We start from the raw sequence: 25,092 nt of genomic DNA, 5'->3' as shown, positions 1-25,092 counted from the left end.
TGAATTGAAATTAAGTTTTAATTGATTCCATAATTATATTTACTGCGAGCAGGCAAATAACAGCGAAAGTTATATATTACATATATAAATGCATCAATATATATATATCTACATAATATATTTTACATACAACTGAATTCATTTAAATTGATTCTTTTGCCAGTTTGACATGAAACTGATATGGAATATGTAAAGCAAAAAAACAGAAGCTGCCAGAAAATAAACATTTTACATTATCTTATAATAATTTGTCATATATGTACACGTATAACGAGTGTCATAATATTTTTATATATTTTTAAGCTTTCGACAATTATGATATTCAATTAAAATTTTTTTTTCCGAAGCACAAATATTGTTGTTCTACGAGAAAAAACGGAGAACAACAAAATGTGAACGGGCAAAGAAAAAATCAATTTTATTGAGCGCATTTTTCGCGGCTCTTTCATTATGTTTGTTAAACTTTTCATTCCACATATGCGCGGCCGACTGACAGTTTTTTGTGGCACCTACGCCTGGGGCCCAGTTCCTGTGTCTTCTGTCAATATTTGCGAGCCTGTAAAAAGGCAGTTGGGAGGCAGTGGCATGTGCTCTGTCTGCTGACATTGATGAATGTTGCAGCTTTAAAGTTGTTGGCGTGAAATATATTACCTGATTATTTATTGAACTGCCGCGCATCAATTGAGCCTAATGGAATTTCTAATTACACGCACTCAACCACAATTGATTGAGCCTAATTGCTGAAACAAGTTTTGCGGCTGCAACTTGCCCAAAATTCAATACATTTTGCATTTTGTATTTTGTATTTTGTGTTTTGCCATTTTTCGCATGGCGTCGGCAGATATTACAAAGGCTTTATTTTAATTAAATTTCCATGCAGAACCGATCAGCAAACATCGTGGCCCAAATCGAACAATAGCAATTAAATTTTCAACAATAACATTCTAATAAAAATATATCTATATAAATACACACACACACACATATATATATATATATATATATATATATATATAAATTAATAAATATGTGTATGTGTGGCACGTCGCGCATATCGAGTCATGACTAATTTCATTACAGCAGAGAATATTACAGCGAGATTATGCATTATGCTGACACGCACATGGAAATTGATTTGCATTGGAGCAAATTGAATGGAAGTCAATTCGATTCAAAGCCCCAAGCCTCATGCGATGAGAATCTATTTGTCTTTACACCTGCTGCACAACTGAAATAATTCAATTACTTCAAATCGAAAGACCAACATTCAGGCTCTACTGGTCAACACTCGTGTTTGATTTAATTTTCGTAATTTATTAGTTTATGCTTCAATCGTTCCAATGATAAACTTTAATTGCTATTTACCGAATTTCAAATTGGCTTCGCTTGTGTTATTTGCGCAAGTGAGTCGAGAAAAAGGTTCAATATTTATGTTAATAAATATTAATTATTAATGAGAGGTGTATTGATTAATAGGATTAATAGTAATAGCACTGGTAATAAAATAGGAATGGTAATATTAATATATATTAAATTGTTTTATGTTATTTTCTGTAATTTTTACTAAGTAATTATTGACAATTTTTAATATATATATATATAATATATATATATATATTTTTAATATATATATATATATATATATATATATGTTTTCACATTTATAAATTCTTCACCAAATGTTTTTAACAGAAATGCAATTTAACATGTTAACAGCGGAGCTAACAAAAACTCGCATCTTAACAGCGAAGCTAACATAAATTCAACATGTCCCAAGCTGAGGTTTGTGTATTCAATAGAAAAAGCTCATCAATTGTGGAAGCTATGTAAAAACTGGTTTTCCTGCCTATGCCAATAATTAGAGTTATGAAGTAAATTGACTTAAACTAAATTATTAACTAAATGTTTACACTCAATTAGACACCTCATTGGATCGATTAACAGTGTTAGACTGAATCAATTTGTCCATTCACATTCATAAAGATTTTCGAGTGCCTCTAGATTGCCGGCATTCAGCCGTTGCATGCTGACAATTATGATAAATGGTTGGGTTGCCGTGCATCGGTGTTCTTGCTGCCTAATGTGGCATAAACTAAACGCAAACAACAACAAATGCAATCACAACAGAGTTTTGTTATTGCGACTTTTTCTGTGATAAATTATTTTGAAAAAAATCAATAGCAAAAGCAACAAAAACAACATTTAAAAAAAAACAATAAGCGTAAACTGATTCAATTTGAATATCAATTAATGGATATGGAGATTGAGTTTACTTAATTGTCGCCTTCTACTAATCAGGGAACACCAAATGCAAATATAAATAGCCATCAATCAATCAATCACAATTGAGATTGAAGCAGATATATTTCTCAATTAGAGCTTCATTTGTCTAACTAATATTAGAGTAGAGAGACGTGCTATCTGCCTTATGTTTATTTTTTAATATACACTAAATTGTTACGACCTTCAAATAAAACTAAATATTAGGGAATTTTTTAGTTTATATTTAGTTAACTTGTTTGCGAGACTAGAAATAGGATTCTTTTTATAAAGAAATATTCTAACAAAATAAAACAAAATAATTAAAATTCAAAATAGGTCAAAAATATAAAAATATATATTTGTTTTAATTGTGAGGCTTTTGAAGGAAAGTATTAGAAACATTCTTAGCCTGTATATTTTTTCTAACAATATAAATTTATTGTCTCTGACTTTTAAAGCCAGCTAATAATGCTTAAAATTCCAAACAAAAGGTATATATTTTTTGTTATATTCGGAATAAAGAATGGACTATTAAAAAAAAATTAATAAACTCGTGCAGCGTGCAGTAAATAAGAATATATATAAATAAATATATTTATACATCAAGTTAAAAGTCTTTCGTCAGAGAGGGACAGAGCCACATTGACTCGGCTTGTCCTCATAAACAGGAATATATAAATTCCTTAAGCATACAGCCGCTCTTCTTCCTGTTACATCAAATTGAAAAAAAAAAAACAATTAAATTCTGCTTAAATTTGCAATACGCTCAGGTTATTAAAACAAGTCCCAATAAAGTGTCTTGCTGCTTGGTACAACAGCTGCGACAAAAATATGTTCAAAAAGAATCAAACATGAAAAGTCACGCGAGTTCAATAACCTGAACCTTAACCTGATTATTCTACAAAAAAAAAAAGAAATACTCGCTAAAGCACGTAGTCATGAACATAAGTTTTTAGTTAGAAAAAAAAAAATAAAATAAAATAAATATATATATAAAAAAATGTCAAGTGTGAAAGACAAATTGTTAAAAATAGAGGCGACCTTCAGCTGGATTTATGGCATCAGAGCCGGAGCAGTCCGATTCGCGAAATTGTTTCAAGTGAAAGGCTTGAAGCGATTTGGCCTTAAAGTGCGTTGCGCTTAGCCAAATGGACATAAAGAACTGAATGGGCTGGGGCTTGCCTCGGCAATGTTTGGCTTTCGGTTATTGCCAGCCACACATAAGCGGATTATGCAAAAGAGCCATGAAAGATGTTACTCTGCTCTCGTATTCGCTCTGAGCTGCGCTCACTGCCCATCGCTGCCCAGTCGACCAGAGATGTAAAGCACCTGAAAATACCTGATTCAACAACAGAAAAAAGAGGCGAAAACAAACTGCGAAGTCGATCTGACGCATTGGAAAAATATTGGGGAAATACCTAGAGCAACAAGCAAAAATTGTTGCTCTAAAGCTGAATTCAGTGGAAGTGAGTTCTTCCTCTCTCCCAGCATCAACTACGTCAGCTTTGTTTATTTATTAATGGAAATCGTATACCAAAAAAACTGGTCCGAAGCAAATTGATAACTAAACATCTTTGTCTTTAAAGCAAGGGAGTTTTTGTGCCCGAGTCTTCAAGCAATTAGCATTATTACTAAACTCTGACGTCATCGAATTAATTATTTCGCTTTAATATAATCAGATCTTTTTGGCTTAAATGATTAATGACAATTGCATACGAAAATAAACTTTAACTTTTTTATATTTGTTTCTTAAATTATTCATATAATTTTTGGTTGCTTGCGGGTCAACGAATTTCGTGTCAATTGATTGATTGTTGCAAAGAGCTTCACGAAGTCAAAGAAATTATAGTTTTTACTTCAGAATATTGTTTATCTGCGGATATAATAGTATCGACGCTGAGGCTAAGACAGCGTGCGAGACATAGAATGAAAAAGAGAGCACCAAAAGAGAGACAGACAATAAGAGCGAGAGGCAACGAATGGAGAAGGTAAGAGAGAGATACAACTAGAGGCTAGCAGAAAGAAAAGACTGAGACTGAGAGAGAGGGAGAGAGAGAGAGAGAGTGAGAGAGGGAGAGAGAGAGAGAGAGAGAGAGGGAGAGAGAGAGAGAGAGAGAGAGAAAGAGAAATAGAGAGAGAGAGAGAGAAGTAGGGAGAGACAGACAGAGAGAGAAAGTGAGAGTGAAAGAGGGAGCAACAAAGTGAAAGAAAGTAAGAATGAGAGAACCAAAACAGAGCTAGAGAAAATGAGCAGAAAATATGAGTGAGAGGCAACGGATACAGAGGGCGAGAGAGATTTATGTAGAGGCTAACAGAAACACGAGATTTTCTCGCAGAGCAGCGAGAGCGAGTGCAAGAGAGAGAGATACAGAAAAAATACACATAAGGAAAGAGCGAGATACAAAATGATCGATGGAGACAGAAACAGTGACACAGTGAGATAAACAGCAATGATGAGGGGCGAAGAGACAGAAAGAAATATTATTGGAAATATTATGGCAAGTCAGAGAGAGAAAGAGATAAAAACATACATTAACTGTTGATAAAAGAAAACTTACGAATTATGAATGAAAGTTAGGTGATGCTTGATTGAAAATTGTAGAAGAAAAAATTTCTGAAAACTTGGAACTTAACTGACAATTTGCACAGTGTTTTATTCTTGTCTATATTTTGTTATCTGCGACTATTTTTTTTATCAATTTTTGTTTTCATTGAACGGAGCTAAAGTTGGTTGCAGAAAGACAGAAGTGTATAAGATAAACGTAGCCTAGGGAAAGAGCAATGAATATATGAAACTGAAACTGCCTCGATCAATCAGTCAATTCAGCAAATTCAATGCATTCACCGGCGGAAATGTGGCTGACTTTTGATTTAAAAACAGGTTCAATTGCGTTTTGTGTGGGGAGCCAAATTAAGCACTGGGCGTATGAGTAATCCGAGACAAATTGACTTGAACTTAGCCAACAACTGCATCTGAGACGCTCAGCTGCTCAGCTGCTTAGCTGCATCCCCTGGCTAACCGCAAATTGTGGTTGCCATCGGAAAGTTCGCTGAGTGCGGCAGTTTGTTGGCCAAGTTCTTAACTCGCCACGCCCAGCACTTGACCGAGCTGTGCAAGGCGTCACGATAAAATTAAAATTGCAATAAGATTTGATATGCAAAAAAGAAACATCAAAACGAAGCCAAGTAACGCAAATCAAGCCAATCGCCGGGGTAGCCCGACTGCCCCAAAACCTGTCTCGATCTGCCAGCTCGCCAGCTTCTCAGCCAGCCACTGAGCTAGCGGCTAGCACGCCCTCTTGTTGTTATTGTCGCATTCATTTCCATGTCATTTCATATTTAGAAGTTTGCCATTTCAGATTACAGCTCAGTTCGAAAGGCGGGCGACAGCGATACAGTACGGCGCGCAGAGCTAGAGCAGCGAGCGCAGCTCTTGTCTTATCATTCAGTTCGATATTCGACATAAATTGTCCATAAATTCCAAGTGAAGAGTGTTTTGCGCAGGTAACGTGTTTGCACAGTGTCATTTAATAACTTAATTGCCAAAGGCAGCCAACTAAAGTGCACAAATAAATAAATCATTCAAACTCTGAATAGCAAATATCAAGTTTACGCACGAGGAATATATATGAAAAACCTAAAGAAAAGTGATTAAGTTGAACCAATGCGGAAGCTGATCTGAAATATTTAACATGAATTTGATTGAAGCCAGCAAATAAGGCAGGGCTCAGCGAGCACATACAATATGCACGTGTTTTATTGATATTCATTTCCATATTTGATTTGGAAGCCGTCGTAATGCCTTCGAGTGGGAATGCCAATTTGCATTTAGCGCTACAGAATTGTTAAGCCATAGTTAATATAAGCAATTCGAATTCGTTTTTTTGTTCAGAAATCGCTTTAGCTGGGCAACTTCAGCACGTCGTATAAAAGCAGAACGCAAAGTAGAGTAAATTCCAGAGTTAAATCTGATTAAATATTTTCGATAGAGCATCGCGCAGTCAATCAGTGGCGACTTTTTCCATTTCATAATTAAATGATTCCTTGCCAGGCTGAAAATTACTGTTGTATTGGCATGCTTTAATTAAATGCACGCGGTTTTTAATCGAATAAGAGTCTTTTCCCAATGATTCGATGGCGTTTGCCTTGCACAAATAGCTGCAAAGGGATTTTGCCGAATGGAACAGCGCGAAAAGAAAACACCGAGAAGAGATGGCGAGAAATGGAAATCTGAAAACAAGAGAAAAAAGTGTATGATAATTGAAATGTGCGTGGGCGTGGCTGGGCGTTGACATTGGTGGCTTTGCTCTTGGCTTGCAGCGTACAGCATGAAATTGAGTCTTCAGGACAAAGTTGCGCAAAGTTGAAACTTTTTCAATTGCCTTTAAAGCATAAAGAAAGTGTATTAAGTGCGGTTAAATAATTGCGATTAATTTAGAAATTTTGCAATCAATTTGAGTGGCCAACTTTAGTTGAACGCTGCCCAAGCGAATGAACCTAAAAATAAAACAAATCAAGCTTGAAAATACAAATGAGAGGCAGAGGCAGAGGCAGCAAGTCTAAGTGATGTTGTCTAATATGCTATTACTGCTCAAAAAGTAATTTATTTAATTGTTAATGTATAATTTATGAGCATGGCGCTCATGGTGGGCGTGGCAGTATTGATTTTTCCCGCAGATGTTTGAATTTAAGAATTTAGCAATTCTGTCTTCATTCATGGGTGACTATTTGGAAGTGGGTCAAAAGTGTTCATCTCGTAGAATTTTGGTGACTGAAGCTGGCCGAATTAATGTCGCCTGATCGAGTTTTTGTTTGACTTCTATTTATGTAAAATTTAATAATCTCGCTTAAATGTAGCTTGAGCTTGACGCAGGTACAAAACATGCTCAATAACTGAAAACTGGTCTTCAAATACTTGGCAACTTTATGAATATTAGTATTTAATTAATTAATTAATTAGTATTGATATTACAACACAATTTAAACTCGACTACTGATAGCTCTGATTTAAGTACGCTCTCTCTATATTTATATATATCACAGATCTATTTGATGCACATTTAATATAAGTTTGAAGCACTGTTAAGTAGCCTTAAGTAAGGAGAGAAGATTGGACTGAGGCAGAGGCTTAAAGAGACGAACCTATGACAACTGCATAGAGCACACTTAGTGCAATGAAGATCACCTCTTGACAGTGAGAGAGTCGCTGCGATTGAGCTTGTCTCCATGGCCTTTATAAATGGAGTCGAACGTGGCACTAGCTGAGAGACGCTGCCGAGCTTCACTCAACTTATGAGAAGAGCAGAGCCAGAAAGTTAAATAGAGACCAACAGCAACACCTCCATGCAATGAGCTCAAATGTATTTCAAATCATTCAATTACTCTCGAAGTCATTTTCATGGAGAGCTCACTCGAACTCACTAAAGTCTCTTAGTAAAGTTTTCCGCTCATAAATCAAATTTCTGAACTCTCAACTGATATGAAATTTGACTCTTTGCATAGCAGCAGCATCAGAATCTTAATAAGCAAATTACTGAGGCATGCGCTCGTGGCTGATGTGATAAATTCTGAAATAATACTATTTCAGCTTTAATAAGGTCTATTTGCCTTTGGTTGACCCGGTCTGCCGCACGCTCACGCGAAACTCATTAAAATTCGAAACGGAAACGCAAAGTGTGATTCGTTGCTCGAATATCACGCACAGACACGGCACATGGCATATGGGCATACGTGGCATGTGGCAGGTGGCAAGTGGCAAGTGGCAAGTGGCAAGTGGCGAGAGATGACATTGGCTCCAAATTACACTTACACGCATATTGCAGCAAAGTCGCGGCCCGCTCCCACGACACGACCTTGCGCCGTCAGTTTTCTTTAGCGTGCAGCATGTGGCAAGCGTTGCCCTTTCAGGTGTATCAAGTTACGACTGTGCACGAGAGCTGGTGCGTGGAGCACGACTATCGTGAGCAGACATTGTCCAGGGCGTGTTCATGTACAGCACGACTCAAAGCCACAAAGCAACATCATTTGGCATTGATATTATTTCATTGAATTTGTCGTTTCGCTATCGCCAACAGACTTTGTCATAAATACATATTATACAATTGATATGCATTGTTATCTATTATTATAAGTATAGTTTATGCTAAGCGCCGCTGACCTTCGAGAGAGCTAACTTCGTCTTGCGTGAGGAAGAGCTGCGCGTGCTCTCGTCTCTAGGCCCAACCTATTGCAGTCTGTGCAGCAGTCTCCAGCTCATTTGCCATAAATAACATTTGGGATTTTGACGTCGCACACATTTTTTGCTTTTCTAAATCACGAGCTTATGACTCAATGATCATTGGCAGCAGCCAAATTGCATCAACTTTAGCCGCAAACACATCGATAGACGACGATAAGCCGTCAGCTGGTTGCTCCCACGCTCAGCGCTGCCGTTGCTTTGTTTTGGATATTTATTGCCAATTAATAAATCGTTCATTCCGGACAGCTGCTTATTGGCCACTGCAACATACTGACCCAAGTGTAACCGAAGCTGCGACTCGATGCATTTTTAGCTATTCAATTCGATTGCAATTAAAAGCTGCGCAGGTGAGGCATAGCCATAGGCAGCTGCTGCCCTAAAGTTTCTTAATTGCTTAAACATGACATAAATAAACATGATCGAATGCTGGAAAAGGGAAAGGTTGGGGCCAAGGCTACATAAAGTGAAGGGAACTAATTGAAAATTTAAATTAATATTGTAACTACATTTCTGTTTAAGATGTTTTAGTTTGTTAATGCAGTTGAACTCTACAGAATTCCCGTTCGCCTCTTTAATTATTAATTCAAATAATTAATTGCATAGTGTTTCGCTCTTTTTAATATATTTTACTGTTAATAATCAGCTTGAGTGTTTATATATATACATTAATTTATAAAGCAAGAGTGCTCTTGTCGGCACGCCCTGCCTCAGTTGCCCACTTGCCCAGCTTAGCAAAGGTCCAAAGGCAAGAATCTTACACCTGACCCAAAATGTTGTCCTCCTTCTTCTTCTTAAACTTACTTGATATTTACATGCAAAGGAACAGCCGTTGACACACTCATGGCACAAGTGTTGCCCCTGAGCCAAAACATAGTTTTTGGCAGAAAAACGAAGAGTTTTTTTTTCGACTTTGGCTGAAAGGCCACTAGGCATACGCAACGTTGCTAAGTACTCGATGTTTATGTGCATTATGGAAAAGTCTTTGCTGCAAGTTCATGGGCTCTTGCACTTTGTGTTTAATAGATTTCATGGAAATGGCAAGAGCAATAAAATTGAGCTGCAAGTTCTATAGAAAGACAAGGCGTAGAAGGTTAAACAGATTAAGAAACTGACTAAATGTTGTGGATTCTGCTGAGTTAATTATATGTCTTCTGGCTGCAATTCATGCTATGCAAATATTTATTTGCCAAATATTCGCATATAAATTTGGCAGCTCGACTGCACATTTAGTAAATTCAAATGGAAAATTATGTGAGCTTCGCTGCCCAGCTATAGCAGGCGTCTGCTATCTCAGCTGTAATGCTGAAGTACATTAAAATGGCATTAGTTGCGGCGCATCGCGAAGAAACTCAAACGACTTATGTAAGCTTAGTCAAGCTATCAAAGCGAGCACATTAAAAACTTATTCAAATAAAGGTGACTAAAGAACATATTTAATATTTCAATAGCCGCTTGTTGATGCCCTAGGGCACTAAAGACTCAAGCCCTGCCAAAAAATGAATGGCAAAATAAATAGCAGCCTGCACACAGTCACAATGCACATGAATATGCGCATGCACTTGCCACTCTTCAGTCAATCAGTCAATCAGTCAGTCAGTGAGTCAGTGTGCAAGGAAAGCCGAGCAGAAAATAGGCAACATAAAGAGCAGCAAAGCGGAAGCACTCTGCAAATAAAAAAATATGTACCACTTTTTGTGTGCGCACTTCAGCAAATGCAAACACACATGACACACACGCACACACGCGCACACACACGCACGCAGACAGCCACGTTAAGCAGCATCATTCGCGAAGCTGCAACTGAGCTATTGTTTGCAGCATCTTTAGATACCAGCTGCTGCTGCTGGCCTGGTCGATGGTGAACAGTGCTCAGAATGGTCAGCTGAAGTGTGCAGCTATTAAATTGCCACATAGCAACTCAATAATAGTAATAATACAAGGCTTAGACCTGGTTATCATATTTCAGCTGCAACAGCCCTGCATACTCATGCTCACCTTAAATACTTGACTAACTTGCACACATGAATGGCTTTTGACTTTTGTCTAACTTTAGTCTTGACATTTTGTGGAACACTTAACAAAAGTTTTTCGGGCTGCTAACACACATGAAAATTTGTTCAAGCAGCTCTTTGTGCTTTCAGGTGCCTCAAGCCTATTTGCAAATGCCGTTACAATCTACTCCAATTATGCTGTTCTGGCAGTTTTTCTGCATTCATATTTGAACTGACTTTGGCCAGAATAATTGAAATTGCCTTGGCCAATTGCGTGCGCTTGCCTTCAATGCTCCATCAACTTGAATGGCTTTGACATTTGGCATACGCAATGCATTTGCTGAGTACCGATTCGCATGGACCACATAACGTATTTTAGACTCGAAATGCGTAAGTTTTGCAAATGCATTTTCACATTTTCACATTTTGCCATTTTCAATTCCATTTCCGCTTCCGGTTAGCTTGGATTCTGTTTCATGAAGCTTATCTTTGACTATACTTTGTTGCCAACTGCAAACTTCGACAACGTGCAAATTAGTTGTGGGATCAGCAATGCACGCTCAACACCTACGCACACACGCATATGGGCGGCAAACTTTGTTGCAAATGCAACTTGGTGCACTTTACGGTTATGTGGCGCCCCCCATGCATGCTGGTGCTGAATGTAGCATGCCAAAAAGCCACCGCGTGCCTTGTTGTCATTTTGATAGTTGCACATGGAATTTCAGCTGCAGTCGACACGAGCCATATTTGCGGATGTAATTAAGATTATGTGAAGAGGTGTTGGGAGAGTTTGACTTTGGCATTAGCTGGAAACACAGTCAATTTGATGAACACTTGAGACGTTTCTTGCAACAACTTCACTGTCACTGGCATTCACTATATCATGCACAACTCCAGCATCTCGCTTTTCTTATCAGTTTGATAACAGAAATAGCAACAGAGCAACTGTGAGCCCACACAACACAGCCATGTTAAACTCTCTTAGGCTGTTAGCGCAACTAACAGATTGGGAGAGTCAGGGAAATTTTAACAGCTCTCTGTTATGCGCAGCTGTTAGGCTAACAGCATGCGTGCAGGGCAAAAGTAGGCAATATTATTGAAATTTAAACGAACCGCACATTAAATCACGAGTTGAATTTATTTGATTGAAATACATAATAAACGAGTCTTGAGGGCAGAGGCTGTCTGATTTGCCTTTGGGTCGCATCTCAGTTATTATTGTCATTTTTATTGGCCTTCAAATTCCGCTGAAGTAATGAAAAACGTTTACGTTTGCGTTCGCGTTACCATTTTGTGTGCGTGTGTGTGTGTGTTCGTTACGGCCAAGTTCCGTCAAAGTTTGACGCACACGGCCTATAAAAGCCGGCGCGCAGTCTCCTAAGTGGCTTTGCTTATACGGCTCGGACGGTTCGCCGATAAGCATAAAATGCTTATAGGTTTTGTAGACATTATAAATTTATGATTGACTCGCTGGCGACATGATAGAGATTCGCGCGAAAAACGGCGAGCATTGATTTCTTGGCAGCTGCCAGAGCTAAAAAGTGTCTCATAAAATGCCCGCATGGCCGACTTAGAGGGCATGGCTCATTAGGAAATGGCAAAACATAAGCTAAATTATCGCATACTCAGAGTGACAATAAAAGTTTTGCTCGAGCTGCGAGGAGTCGTCTGCGCGAGCACAGTGGGGCAAGATGTGACAAGAAAGTCTGACACTTTCCCAAGTCAAGTTCAAGTTAGTTTATTTGCATGAGCCAACGGGCATAGATCTTGCTCTATTTTCTATTAAATGGAAAAACTAAAAAATATGCATTAAATCTGGCTTGAGCAGTTTCTTACACGTTTTTTGTTTAGTCAAAAAAAGAAACATAATTCATGTAGTCCGCAGTCTTTGTTTCATAACAAGTTACCCCGAGTTACTCAATGGGCAATAAAACAAAATTCGCCCAGGAGTATGCTGTAAAGAATCACAGCTGTAGCAGCCGCATCGCAGGCATTTGCAAGATTTATGCTTTAGCCTCGATGTGCTGCCATTAAAATTGTATTTTATTTTTTTTTTGCTAAGCGGCACCTAAAAACTTTTTTGGCTTAATTTTTTGTTAGCCAACTTTGTTCTACATATAACTCCAGCCACACAATCAAGCCACTTTCTTGAGTTTCTTGCCATATCGTTGTGTTCGGTAGGCGTGACCTGCCCGCCTGGTTAGCACACAAAGTAAGTTTTCATGGCAAGAAACGTTTTATTTTCTGCTCTCGTTTTCATTATTTTTTCGCTTTTTTGGGAATGCAAACAAAAGTTTTCATTGTGCTTGCTTTGATGTGTTTCATTTGCACCTGCATCTGGCTACCTTTGATGACTGCGCTCTCCTCTTTGTTGTGCAATATTAAAAACTCTTTTATGACAGAAGACTGCATAAGCCAACAGCTGAGATCTGCCAATCGAATGTCGGCACAAATCAGCCTGAACTAATATGTGAATATATGTATATAACATGGCTTGGGTATTTATTTGGTTTATTTTTAGATTTTGTATTAGCTGTATTTAAAAGTATTTTATTTAAGTTTGTGATGCCATTGTCAGATATATTATATACTTAAATATAACATATCAACTGAAAATTCTTTAGTTAAAAGGTTGATATATAATAAAAAGGCTAAAATGTTTTCCGTAAGGTTCAATTATATATTATATAATTTATCAATATTTATCTCGATTTTATTAGATTTTTCTAACTTTTTTGTCTTATAAATAAACAGAAGCTAGCTTCTTGTTTTATATATTATTTTGTGTTGTTTTTTTGTATATATATTTCTACTCATTTTTTATATTTTTGATTTTGAAATATTTTGTATGCTCTACATTTTTTATATTAATTTTTATTATATTTTGAAATGTGTATTCATTTATTCTTACTTAACTATATATTTTTTTTTAATATATATATTATTTTAATATTTTTATATAGTCATTTTTTTATAGTTTATCCTTTATTTACATGCATATTTTTTAAATTTTTTTAATAATTCAAAATATTTTTCATTTAGTATATATTTTGTTTTCATTAATATTATTTTAATACTTATTTTTATATTATTTTATTTTTTATTTTAATATAATTTTAATTTTAATATTCATTATTTATTATAATTTATTTTTAATATTTATTTTTTAAAATATTTTTATATGTAATTTGTAATTAATATTTTTATTTACTTTATTCATTTTATTTTATTATATTATACTTTATATTTTTATTCTAATATAAAGTTGTTCCCAATAAATGCACTCTTAAGTAAATATAAGTAAATAAAAGAGATTACAGGATAACACCTAGTCGATCAATCAATCTGAGTTTGTATACCATTGTTATCGTTGTCCTCTGCCAAGACTCTTTTCTTTGTCAGCCGTCGCCATCAAAACATTTGCGACGATTTTTTGTCACTGCAAATCGTTTGCCAAACACAAAACGATTCAGTTTTGGCGCTGTTATTCATAAAAAACGTTAAGCGAAAGTTTTATTGAGCAACTTTGGGTGTGCAGAAGAACTGCAATTGCAAACGCAATCAAATGTCTTTATGAAACTTCACTTTGAGCACAATTTCATAAACTAGTTTCATTTAAAATTTAATATTTTTTATTATGAACATTTGAGTTTTTCAACACATCTCGATTTATTCCACTTTCCATAAATGAGCTGAAATTGATTAGATATTTGCATGTCACATCGATAATATGTTCAATTAAATCGCTGCGAATCTGTAATTGGATATTATGTTGCGTAATTTGCTTGTCAGGTGAACTGCCCAGATTCCGCGAATCTGGATTCATGCATTGCGATGGCAGCTCCTGTTTGTTGTTGGCTACGCGCTGGTCAAGCGCATAATTGAGCCGCTCTCCACTCAATTCAAAGTATTCGAATCATTTGTGTTTGTTTTGTTTGCGTTGCATGATTGAGCGCCAACCCGATATATATACATTAAGTATGACAGATCTATAGTTAATTACTAGCATTACTGTTGGCCAACTCGACATGTGCTGCTGAGTGCCAAGTTGTGGGCCAAGTTGTTGGCATAATTACCGACATTTTTCGCTCGTCTATAATTCGGGCTCGTGCCATAAGTCAAAGTATTTGCTTTTTTCCTCTTCGCTGGCCGCATTTAGGATTTCTCTTATTGTTTTTCTTTTTCAGTTGGCCAATGATTGATTAGCTGTTGGCCAGATGTTGTTTCTGCCTACTTTTTTTTTATTTTGCCTAATCAAACTGGAAATATTTCTGCAACTGAAATCGTTGATAATCAGATGTATTCCCAAATGCTGCTCTTCTATTTATTTCGACTCGCAGAGCTTCCGAAAGCGACTGCATTCAAGGAGTAGGCCACTCGTTCGCTTTGGTCGAGGCAATAATTTAATAAAATTACTCAGGGGCGCCACATAAAAACCAAACATAAAGCAAAGCACAACAAAATATTGTTATCAGGCCTTCACACACACACTCGGGCTGCCACCCACAGAGAGAGAGAGAGAGAGACGCTGGTTTGCCATTTTATGGCATAAATTTAGAGCGCCGCTTGGCCCTAGGCTAGATTTGGGTCCAGCCGGGTGCAGGTCCAAGTTTCATTGTTTTATGCGACACTTTGTGAGCACAGATAGAAAAATTGCTGTCATATTTGCCTCTCCATTTGGTGATTACGCCTGATTTCCATTTAGATGATGGACGAGCCCCAAACAGCGCCCATTTCCCACCCACGCTGCTGCGTCGCTTGAGCTGTCAACAAACCATAAAAACTTTTATTTCTTTAATGTTCTCTTGTGGCTTCAATTTTGTCACTCCGCTTGTCGTTTGTAGCTGTTCAATCACTTAAGCTTTTTAATTTGTTGCTGCTGCTCTACAGATAAAGGTTTGGCTGTATGAAAATGAAATATTCGAAAACTCACATTTCTAGATGGGCAACTGACTGATTGAGGAAATCAAACATGTTTTCATATCAAATGTGCTTCAATTTCCATATTCATGCGTTTTCCTGGAATGAATTCAAGTCACACAATGCCTGAGGCAGTTAGTTTCGCGTCCTTGTCTCATTAATTATCTATTTGTTGCGCATTGGAGCAGTTCGAGCAGTTCAACTGAGTGAAGGTGATGTGTGGCGTGTGCTAAGTGCACTTCTCGATACCAATTAGTTGCATGCAAAGAGCCAACAGCCAATCGATCAACGCTGCGTATGATTAATGCGTGGGAAATGGATCATGAAAGTGATTAACGGCCTGGCCTGGCCTGGCCGTGTTTGGGCCCAGTTAATTGCCTATCAAGAGTTCGGAAACTGTTTGCAACTCTCGGAGTTCATTTGCAGATTAATTCAACTTTTGGCTGATTTTAAATTGAAGCAATTAATATTTGTTGCTGTCACGCCTCCAGGTATTCCGAAACAATTTCACTTGATTGTTTAACCCGCTTATCACCGGGCCAAAAATCTTCGAAACAATTCGGCAAGTAACCGACTGGCAGCTGCGGCGCCCAAAGGGGCCACGACACACGCCCCCGCGCCGGAAATTCAATTCAATCAAGTTGTCTGTGCTGGGGCGCACTGTACTGAGTGCCTTAAATCAAAATCATTGCCACGGCGCAGGGAGTGGGCTGGGCGCCACTCAAGGGCTGGCAAACAAACCTTTAACTTTATCAAAGGTGCTAAATTTGCGCCGAAGTGTCGTTGGCATCGCGAAATCAAATGCAAACAAGTCGAGCCCAGCTTTCAGAGCTCCGACAGGCTACACCGACAACCATGTCCTTCCCGTGCTTCTACCCCTCTGCATGTGTCCCTCAGTGTGTGGGCGTAGACAGGCATAAATTTGTGCTCAAGCCCGGACTACGTGCTGTGGCACTGCCTAAAGGATTAGAGGCGGCAGTCGCAGACTTCGTCCTTGATTCTGAAGCGCAGCAAAGCCAAGGACCGGGCTTCACGCCGAGTCCTGGCAAGGACGTTGAAATTTATATCACTCTCACATTCAAGGGGGCGTAACGCCTGCAGAGTTATTGCAAAATGCTGCAGCCAAACTTGATTGACCACGATATACCCCCACTGCATGTAGAAGGCCCGCATTGTCTACCCAATAGCCTAATATACTCTATTGTAATAGCCGATTCAGCAGCTGAAGATTTATGTAGTTGCCCACGCGAGCTCTGTTTGCCACTTCGCAGCGAATATACCCCGTTGGCCGTCGAGGTACGGGTATGCGAAGACGTTGCGGTTGAGTGTCTATTGCTGTTGGTATCTTTATTGAAAATGCGTCTAGCTTTCAAGTCGTGTTCTTTTGAATAAAAACAAACAGATAATGTTATTCTTAAGGCTGAGTAAATAGCTTCCAATTGAATGGAACTGCGGATTTCGTTTGCAGTGACAAATCGCTTTATAAATATAAGTTAAATGTTGAAATTTAAGATTTCAATTAATTAGAATTTCTTTGTTTTTGGACTTATTACAAGAAAGACTTTTTTGTGGGTGTTTTCAAGAGGCAGCTGGGTGGCAGGAGCTCAGCTCAGAAACATTTTCGCTCTATATATTCTATAACAGTTATCAAAAAGTCACGAGTGGCCTAAGAAGTTCTCGTTCTCCATGTGGTATACTTGATATATATTTCAGAATTTATATTTTGAGTCTCGATTAGGCACGTTGGCTTTATATATACACCAAAAAAGCTGCATCTAGACAGATATTCTTTATTATAGCCAATTCATATTAAGAAGTAGTCCAATCAAAAAGAAACTGGTGCAACGTGTCGTATGCGTAATATTTTTGATGAATATTAAATGGGTATATATGAAGAACTTGAGCAGTTGAATTTGGCTTGTTTATCTGAATATTTAAAGCATATTTCAGACAGTTCAAAGCCCAACAGCTTTGTCCTGCTCACACAGCTGAATAATATAAAAAAATAGAAGACAATAAAAAAATGAATTACTTAAAAAAACTCCATAAATTTGAGTTGCGAATGGATATTTAATAAGTTTCGTATTCCACTTTTTGTTACAGTTCATTGACAGCCACAATATGGTGCACAACGAGGAGCTTGCTCTGGACACGGGTGTCACGCGGGGCACACCTGTTGCCATCAACGGCGACACCAAGCCGAATCAGCGCCTGTACGAGCCGCGCGAGCGTTTCATAATAACCAAAAATGTTGTCGTCATTGGGCTGGCTTTCATGATACACTTCACGGCCTTTCACGGCACATCGAATCTGCAGAGCTCGGTGAATGCCGACAAGGCGCTGGGCACCACAACGCTCGCCGTCATCTATGGCTCGCTCATATTGTCCAACATATTTTTGCCCATGACTGTGATTAGGTGAGTAGCCCATCGACTCTTCTAATAGAAATTATTTTCTCCAGTTTTGAAGGACCTTTTTGATCACTCAAACTTGCAAAATGCAAACTGTTTTCGCTTGATATCTTTAAGATAATCTCATTGTCATATAATTGTTTGGCAGCTCGAGGCGGGGACTTAGACATAAATTTTCGGCATTGCCATAAATGTCTGGCAATTGCGTGGCGTTTTTATGGCAATTTTATGCAGATGCGACAGTCGAACGGCAGTCAACAGTCAGCAGTAAATACTTTGCCTCGTCCTAAAGCGTTTGACTGCTAAATGTCAACGGGCGGACCTTGGGGAGTTGTGGGCGTAGTCAATAGCTCCTACTTTCGTCCTTACTGCTCATCCCTTTTTGCCTGCTTTTGGCTGACGACCATTTTGCTTTGGCTGACATTTAAACAAATCGCTAATTTATAGAAAGCGTTTGTAGCTGCCGCCCGCCGGCCAAGTTTCGACACATTTTTCCGACCCGTTTGACTTATGCCAGGCACGCGCGCCAGCCGCTGGCCCCAAAATGCTGTCCATGGCAACTTTAATCAGTTAACTCGATTTATTTAGATTTATGGCCGTCCTTGGAGCAGCTGCTTAGCTGCCCAGTAGCCCACTGGCCCTCTGCTCCGCTGGGCTAAAACAAATGGCTAACACTAAGCTTTTGCCACTTACTCTAATCAACAGTTGGTTCGGCTGCCGGCTGACCATGGCCCTGGCCCTGTTCGCCTACATGCCGTACATCGCAGCTCAGTTCTATCCGCGCTTCGAGACGCTCATTCCGGCCGCCTTGATGGTGGGCTTCGGCGGCGGTCCGCTGTGGTGCTCCAAGTGCACGTATTTGTCCACCGTCTCCGAGGCGCTGACTAAGGTGCGCGGCAGCAGCTCGCGCAAGGATGTCAACACGGTCAAGTTCTTTGGTCTGTTCTTCATCTTCTACCAAATGGCTCAGGTGTGGGGCAATCTCATCTCCTCGTCGGTGCTGACACTTAGCGCAGCGACTCCAGCTAACGAGAGCCTGGAACTGGAGCCTCTCGAGGCGAGCATAAGTCGCGTGGGTGAGCTGTGCGGCGCCCGCTTTTGCCCTGGCGTCAGCGCTGAGGTGAATCCCAATCTGGTGCCTCCGGCGCCCGAGCAGATTCAGCTGCTCAACTCCATCTTCCTCGCTTGCATGGCCGGCGCAGTGATTATGATGATTTTCGGTGTCAGCTCACTGAAGCGGTAAGCTCAGATATAAATGCATCTGAAAGATACATTTAAATGTACTTCATTGTGCTCCGCAGCTATGGCGTTAGTCGCGGCGACACGGGGGACGGCATCTCTGGCCTTAAGCTCTTAACTGTGACCATTAATCTGTTGCGCAAACGCCGCCAGATACTCATGCTGCCCATTACCATGTTCATTGGCCTGGAGGAGGCATTCCTGGCCGTCGACTTTACACGCGTAAGTGAGCTTTAAAGCTTAGCTGTAAGCTGTGCAAGCAAAGCTATAGTCCTGCTTCTTACTCACCTCAGTCGTTCGTTGCCTGCGGCTGGGGCATTTCCAAAATCGGATTTGCTATGATCTGCTTTGGGGTGGCCAATGCGATTGCCGCTGGCATTGCGGGCGCCTTGGTGGAGCGCTTCGGACGTGTCACTCTGGCGGCCATCTGCGCCGTGCTTAACATCTGCCTGCTCGCCTACATGTTCAGCTACGAGGCACGTGAGGGCGACTACCTCATGTACTGCACCTTTGCGGCTATTTGGGGCATCTGCGATGGCGTCTGGCTGGTTGTTGTCAATGGTAAGTGCAAGCTTTCCGCGAGCTTTTGCCCAACACTCAAGTTCTCTCTTACAGCTTTTTATGGCATTCTGTTTCCCAACCACCTGATTGCTGCGTATAGCAACTTCCGTTTATGGGAGAGCACGGGTTCTGTCATTGGCTACGTCATCAGCTCCCAGTTGTGCACATCCACGAAACTGATAATTCTAATGTGTGTGATGGCTGTGGGCTGTGTGGGGTGAGCTCCTCATTTACATAACTCATCTTTATAGCATTTCAATTATTTTGAATACACTTGCAGCTATGGCCTGATCGAGTATCGTGTGTGGCAGAAGCAAAAGAACCTAGAGGCCATGTTGAGCGACTGATGGATCATTGACTCTGCCGCGATTGCTTTGCTAATATTCGTTCATGTGATATTGCCAGTCTACATTAAGAGCAATTAAGAACAATGTAATTAGTATTAATAAATTAGTTTCTAAGTTTCCACTGAATATACAAACTTTTGTGTTCCCTCAACATTTGACTCTAAATTGAGCGGGATATGCCAAGCGCTGTAAGTCGAGCTACTCTAACACACACATGCGAATGTCAAGGCAGATCGTTTTATCTCAATGTTGATAACACTGCTCCCGTCGGAGCCTCGTCTAGTTTTACATCCTTTCATTCAATAATTTATTTAATATCTCTACATAGCCTCTATCACCAACGCCACTGCACTGCTTGCTCAAAAAGATGCCGATCTAGCCTCACATATGCCAAACTGCCAATTCATATTTGCAAAGCAAATCCAAAAAGTCCAATGATATCTGAATTTGCAAAACAGAACTTATCGACAACAACCGTCACTGCACTGCTTGCTGAAGAAGATGTAGATCTAAGCAAATTTTGCACTGCCTCCACCAATATTGTCAGTGCACTGCTCGTTTGAGAATTTTGTAGGTCTCAACTACAGTAGCAGCTGACAATTGAAGCTCAATTCAATTGTAATATGAATAGATATGTGCACATGTATAGGAAAATGCGTAAGCTAGACACTGCTTGCCAAGTGATTGTGTAAATTGGACTCTAGCCTCACATGGACATATTAAGCCAATGCAAAAGCTCGATTAAGCTGCAAATCGCATCACGGCTTCTCTGCTACTGCTTTACAGCTATCTCTCTCGCTCTCTCACTCTATGCCTTCCGCTTTATTTATTTATATAAATAATAATTAAAGTGTTACAAATCAAACGCCAAGTATTTCATATTTTTAATTATGTTTGTTTTTTATTACAATTATTTAAATATTTTTTTTTTCACTTTTTTCTTTATGACTTTCTTTGTTCTTGTGTACCATTTGAATTTAGCAATCGAAGTATTTTCTTCTTGAATTGTTTTTGTTTTTGTTGTTTGTTGCTTGTTTCTTTTTTGCCATATTTTTAAATTGCTACATAAATTTGCTTATTCTAAATTTTTTAGTGCGCTGCCATACATTTGAGTGGGATTTTGTTTACTTTATTTATGGATAGTGGAGTTTGATGGCCAAATGAGAATTGTTAATTGCTAGAGTTTATAATTTATTTATAGATTGTTTAAATAAAATACACTTTAGTATATACGTTACATTAATATAGCCAACGCATTAAATGCAATTCTTTTTTTTTTTTTATTTTTGTTAAATCAAATCTTACGATTTATTAAGAATTTACTTTACTTGTGTCATTTCTTGATTTTGTTTATTTTTTGTCCTTTTGGTTTTGCGCTTAGCCATACAAATTGTTAAATGTAAATTTCTAGTGGTGAAATCGTAGTACATATATCATATTCCATGTTTATATATAATATTTTTTGAATTGTTTTTGGAATGGCACATCAATATAAGAAAATGGGCCCTAAAATCTGCTCGAGTCTGCATAGATTCTAGACTATTTGGGATGCGATTAATGTTAGTCATAAATTGTAGATGCTTTGTATTTGATTTGGGGGGGTGGAGGAGGGGGGATGGGGGCATATGCAGACATTTATTGTAAATGCTATGACACAGCTTTTACTTTACATGGCCTAGAGTCTAAGCGCTAAGTGTTTAAAACTATCACAAAATACACACAAACTATATACAGCAGATGGGAGGGGCCTCTATGTACACGCCCTCCTAGACCATGCCCTTGGACATCATGCGCACGGTGTTCTTCAGGGCCTGTCGCTTGTTGCAGAACCAAATGCGGATCACTTCGCGCTCGTAGCCCAGCTGGTGGGCCAGTCCGGTTATTTCGGTGCCTAAACGGGCAAGCAAAGAGAGTAGGAGATACAAATTCAGGTGTTGCACATGGCCCGTCTCATGCGGCTTGTCCACTGAAAGTTACCACTCACCGGATGGATGCGTATTGCGCTCAAAGTGCGCGTTCAGCAGCTCCAGGGCCTGAGGTGTGAAGGAGGTGCGACGCTTGCGCTTCTTCGACGGCTCCACGCCAATATAGTCGGTCAGATGGTTCTGGCCGGACTTGTAGCGATTCCAGTGACTGAGCGAACGAAACAGAGAAAGATAGTTTAGTTGATTTTGCTAGTTGTGTGGGGGAACGTGGTGTGGAACTGCCTCCATACTCTCACCTCTCTTCGGCCTCCTTCATCCAGCGCTCCAAGACGGGCTTGATTTTCTGAGCACTCTTTGGTGTGATGTCGAGTTTCTCGAACCTATATGCATATATATATATATGGATAGAGTAACTTAGTAACTGCCGTTCGATCGCGTTGCGCGAAAAGTAAAAGAAACGTAACTAAAGTGCCAGGACATTGTCAAGTAGCATACTTTTTCTTTTAACGGCCGCAATTCGCTTTAGGCCTCACAAAAAACATACAAAATTTGTTGTTGAAAGCTGCTAAAATATTGCTCATTGGCAATGCCCTGGCCAATCATATTCGTTGGTGTTGTTGGTGGGAAAAGCGCATACTTATAATGATAAATACAAAAACAAAATGTACAAAACAAATATGAGCTCTTTTGCACTTTAGTTAAGTTTCTTTCTCACACAGACACACACAGTCGCACGCGCATGCACACCCACACACACACACACACAGCTAAGCACACATACATGTTCTGTTGTTGCGTCGACAGTTGAGCGGCATACATCTGCGCAGCGAGTGCACTGCTTGCATTTTGGCATTGGATGTTTGACGTGGGGTTTGACAGCCATTGACAGCGAGCGAGTGAAAGGGAGAGTAGACGGTTGGCGATTTCAAAATAAACAATAAAAATAAATATAAAATAAATTTTGCATTATTTTCGTTGTCACTTGTTTAAATAATTAACTAAGCATTATGTTCGATATATATATCAATATAGTTAGCATAAAAAATATATATACATATATTTATTACAAATATATTTATATATATATATTTCCTTTTTTTATAGCTTGTTCAAAATGTCCTGGCACTCTAAAGATTGTTCCAGAAGTATTATAAAACTAATTAAAATTAAAGCATTCTAAATTTGTTTCGATTGCAAAATAATTCTTGTTTTTTTTTTAGATAAATTATAAAAACGTTTTTCTTCTGCTTTTTTGTTGCCTTCTTTATGAACTATATTATTTTGATAAATATGAAATTGTAGAATTTTCATTAAATTATAGAAATTATATTTGAATAAATTTTTTAAGTTTTTTCTAATTTTTTTCATGTTTAAAATTCAGGAAAAAACATCAAAGGAAACGTGATAAAAAATTTCACATTTTGTTAAATTCTCGTGTTTTCTTATCTATCAAAGTTGGTATCGCTCTTATAATATATATTTATCATTGAGTTAATTGAGATTTTGTCCAAATTGAAGTTTGCTTCTAACGTAATACGAAATGAAACGAAACATCTCGCATCTTAAAGGCTTCTAGACAGACTCGATTATTTTACATCTATGTAAATTCGTCTATTCATAGCTCACCTGCATATGGCACTCTGGCTGTACGCCGGCCCCTCGGTCACGGACAGCGCCTGACCCACCTGGGTCTGGGTGAGGCCCAGCGAGAGACGTCGCAATTTGAATGCCTTGGCGAACTCCTTGATCTCGTCCAAGTCAATGCCGTCGACCACATTTGTGGTGGCCTGATTAATGGTGGGCTCATCTGAAAGATACGTTTAGTTCAAGGGTTCAAGTTAACAAGTCGCACTAACGGTACTTAAGTGCTAAGCTAAAATGGCCACTGGCCAGACAAGCCGACTGCCTTTCCCTATCTATCCGTCTGACCGCCTCATAACGGGCTCGGTTCAAGGCAATAACTGTCAATGCGAAATGACAACATTAATTGGCTACGAGTCGCGCGACTCTTAATTACAGTTAATTGCGGTAATTGCGAAATATTATTAGAGTGTCGTAGGTAAATTGATAAAACTCATTTGCCATGGCACAGGAAGACACTTGGAGGTTGTTGCCGTTGCCGTTGCCGTTGCTGTTGCTGTTGCTTTTATTGCTCTGTCACTTAGGTCTTGTTATGCTTGTCTATTAGGTAAACGGGAAAACTTGCTGGCTTTATCTGCTTAATTTGTTAGCAGCTGCTCGCTGTCTCAACGACACTCGCCAAACTACACGCACAGAAATTTGATTTATTTATTAATGATATGCAAGCGACAACAAGGAGACGACAACGACTCTGCCAGAAGACACCAGCAGCCAAGCCATTCACTCGACTGTAACTGCAGCCGAGGCGCTTTAGCGGTAATTAAGATGCGCCCCAGCCCCAGCTCTGCTGTTATCCTTGTCTGAATCCTTGCCAAGCCATAACTTGGGCTGCTGTCGTCGCCGCCGCCGCCGCCGCCGCCGCTTTGTTGTTTGTTTGCCATCGAGAAGTGAAATATGTCATTAAATACGAAAACATCTTAAGTTTTTGTATGCATCAATTAGTAGTAATTAAGCTGCATATTGTCTGCAATTTGTATGCGATGCGACACTAGAGAGCTGCCATCAAGTAGCTAGCGAAGTAGCACCCCAGCTCACCCCTCGTTGCAATTGAGACTACGCTATGCACTGAAACCTGTTAGCTGATGGCTTAGCTGATGCCTTACGCCTGGGGCTTGACGCTGCCTTCTTGTTGTGCTGATTGCATTTTTAATGCATCCAAAGTTTCAATTTAGCTGCAACCGAACACACACAGGCACACAGACACACATATGCATGAGCAACACAGCTATTGATAGGGACTCAGGGTGTCGGGCGGGTGCGGAGATGAAAGAAACTCTCAAATTGATTTCATAAGATGACACAGACTTTTTGTGCTTTGTATAGCAAACTAGCAGCAGGATTGAAATAGACTGCAGAGTGGTCAGAGTAAGCAGTTAAATTGTCTTATAATTTAATTAGAAATTATTCAAAATAAACTTATTTTTCTATGAAAACTTCTTGCGCAAAAGAAAATTAAAAAAATGCACAAAAAGAGAATGAAAAAAATAATTAAAACTGCTATAGAAAAAGATTAATTTAACGTCAATAAACATCTGCCTACATTTGAAATTATTT

The 25,092-nt window shown here is 39.0% G+C and overlaps 2 protein-coding genes across 3 annotated transcripts in view; one reads left to right on the top strand and one right to left on the bottom strand.

The window, feature by feature from the left end:
* The first annotated feature begins 5,647 nt into the window (after positions 1-5,647).
* On the top strand, positions 5,648-20,115 carry LOC111596388 (UNC93-like protein). The gene is made up of 7 exons (XM_023310593.2): positions 5,648-5,766; positions 17,518-17,831; positions 18,531-19,064; positions 19,127-19,286; positions 19,358-19,625; positions 19,680-19,842; positions 19,906-20,115. The coding sequence occupies exons 2-7, from the start codon at positions 17,536-17,538 to the stop codon at positions 19,970-19,972; spliced, it is 1,488 nt and encodes a 495-aa protein (XP_023166361.2). The 5' UTR covers positions 5,648-5,766; positions 17,518-17,535; the 3' UTR covers positions 19,973-20,115.
* A 1,195-nt stretch (positions 20,116-21,310) lies between these two features.
* Positions 21,311-25,092, bottom strand: part of LOC111596377 (putative uncharacterized protein DDB_G0291608) — a 58,765-nt gene continuing 54,983 nt past the window's right edge. The window contains exons 8-12 of one of the 2 annotated variants that reach the window (XM_030226059.1): positions 23,524-23,704; positions 22,679-22,732; positions 22,194-22,277; positions 21,957-22,105; positions 21,311-21,863 (exon numbers count right to left, since the gene is read on the bottom strand). In XM_030226059.1, coding sequence (XP_030081919.1) covers positions 21,739-21,863; positions 21,957-22,105; positions 22,194-22,277; positions 22,679-22,732; positions 23,524-23,704 — 593 coding nt within the window. In that variant the 3' untranslated portion in view covers positions 21,311-21,738. Of the gene's footprint in view, positions 21,864-21,956; positions 22,106-22,187; positions 22,278-22,678; positions 22,733-23,523; positions 23,705-25,092 lie in introns of those variants that run through there. The other variant, XM_030226058.1, reaches the window with a different exon arrangement.

The sequence above is a fragment of the Drosophila hydei genome, unplaced genomic scaffold, assembly GCF_003285905.1.
Source record: "Drosophila hydei strain 15085-1641.00,03,60 unplaced genomic scaffold, DhydRS2 tig00000060-arrow-pilon, whole genome shotgun sequence".
Taxonomy (NCBI): Eukaryota; Metazoa; Arthropoda; class Insecta; order Diptera; family Drosophilidae; genus Drosophila; species Drosophila hydei.
Note: the sequence above shows the minus strand (reverse complement) of the source record. Positions and strands in the feature narration are given on the sequence as shown.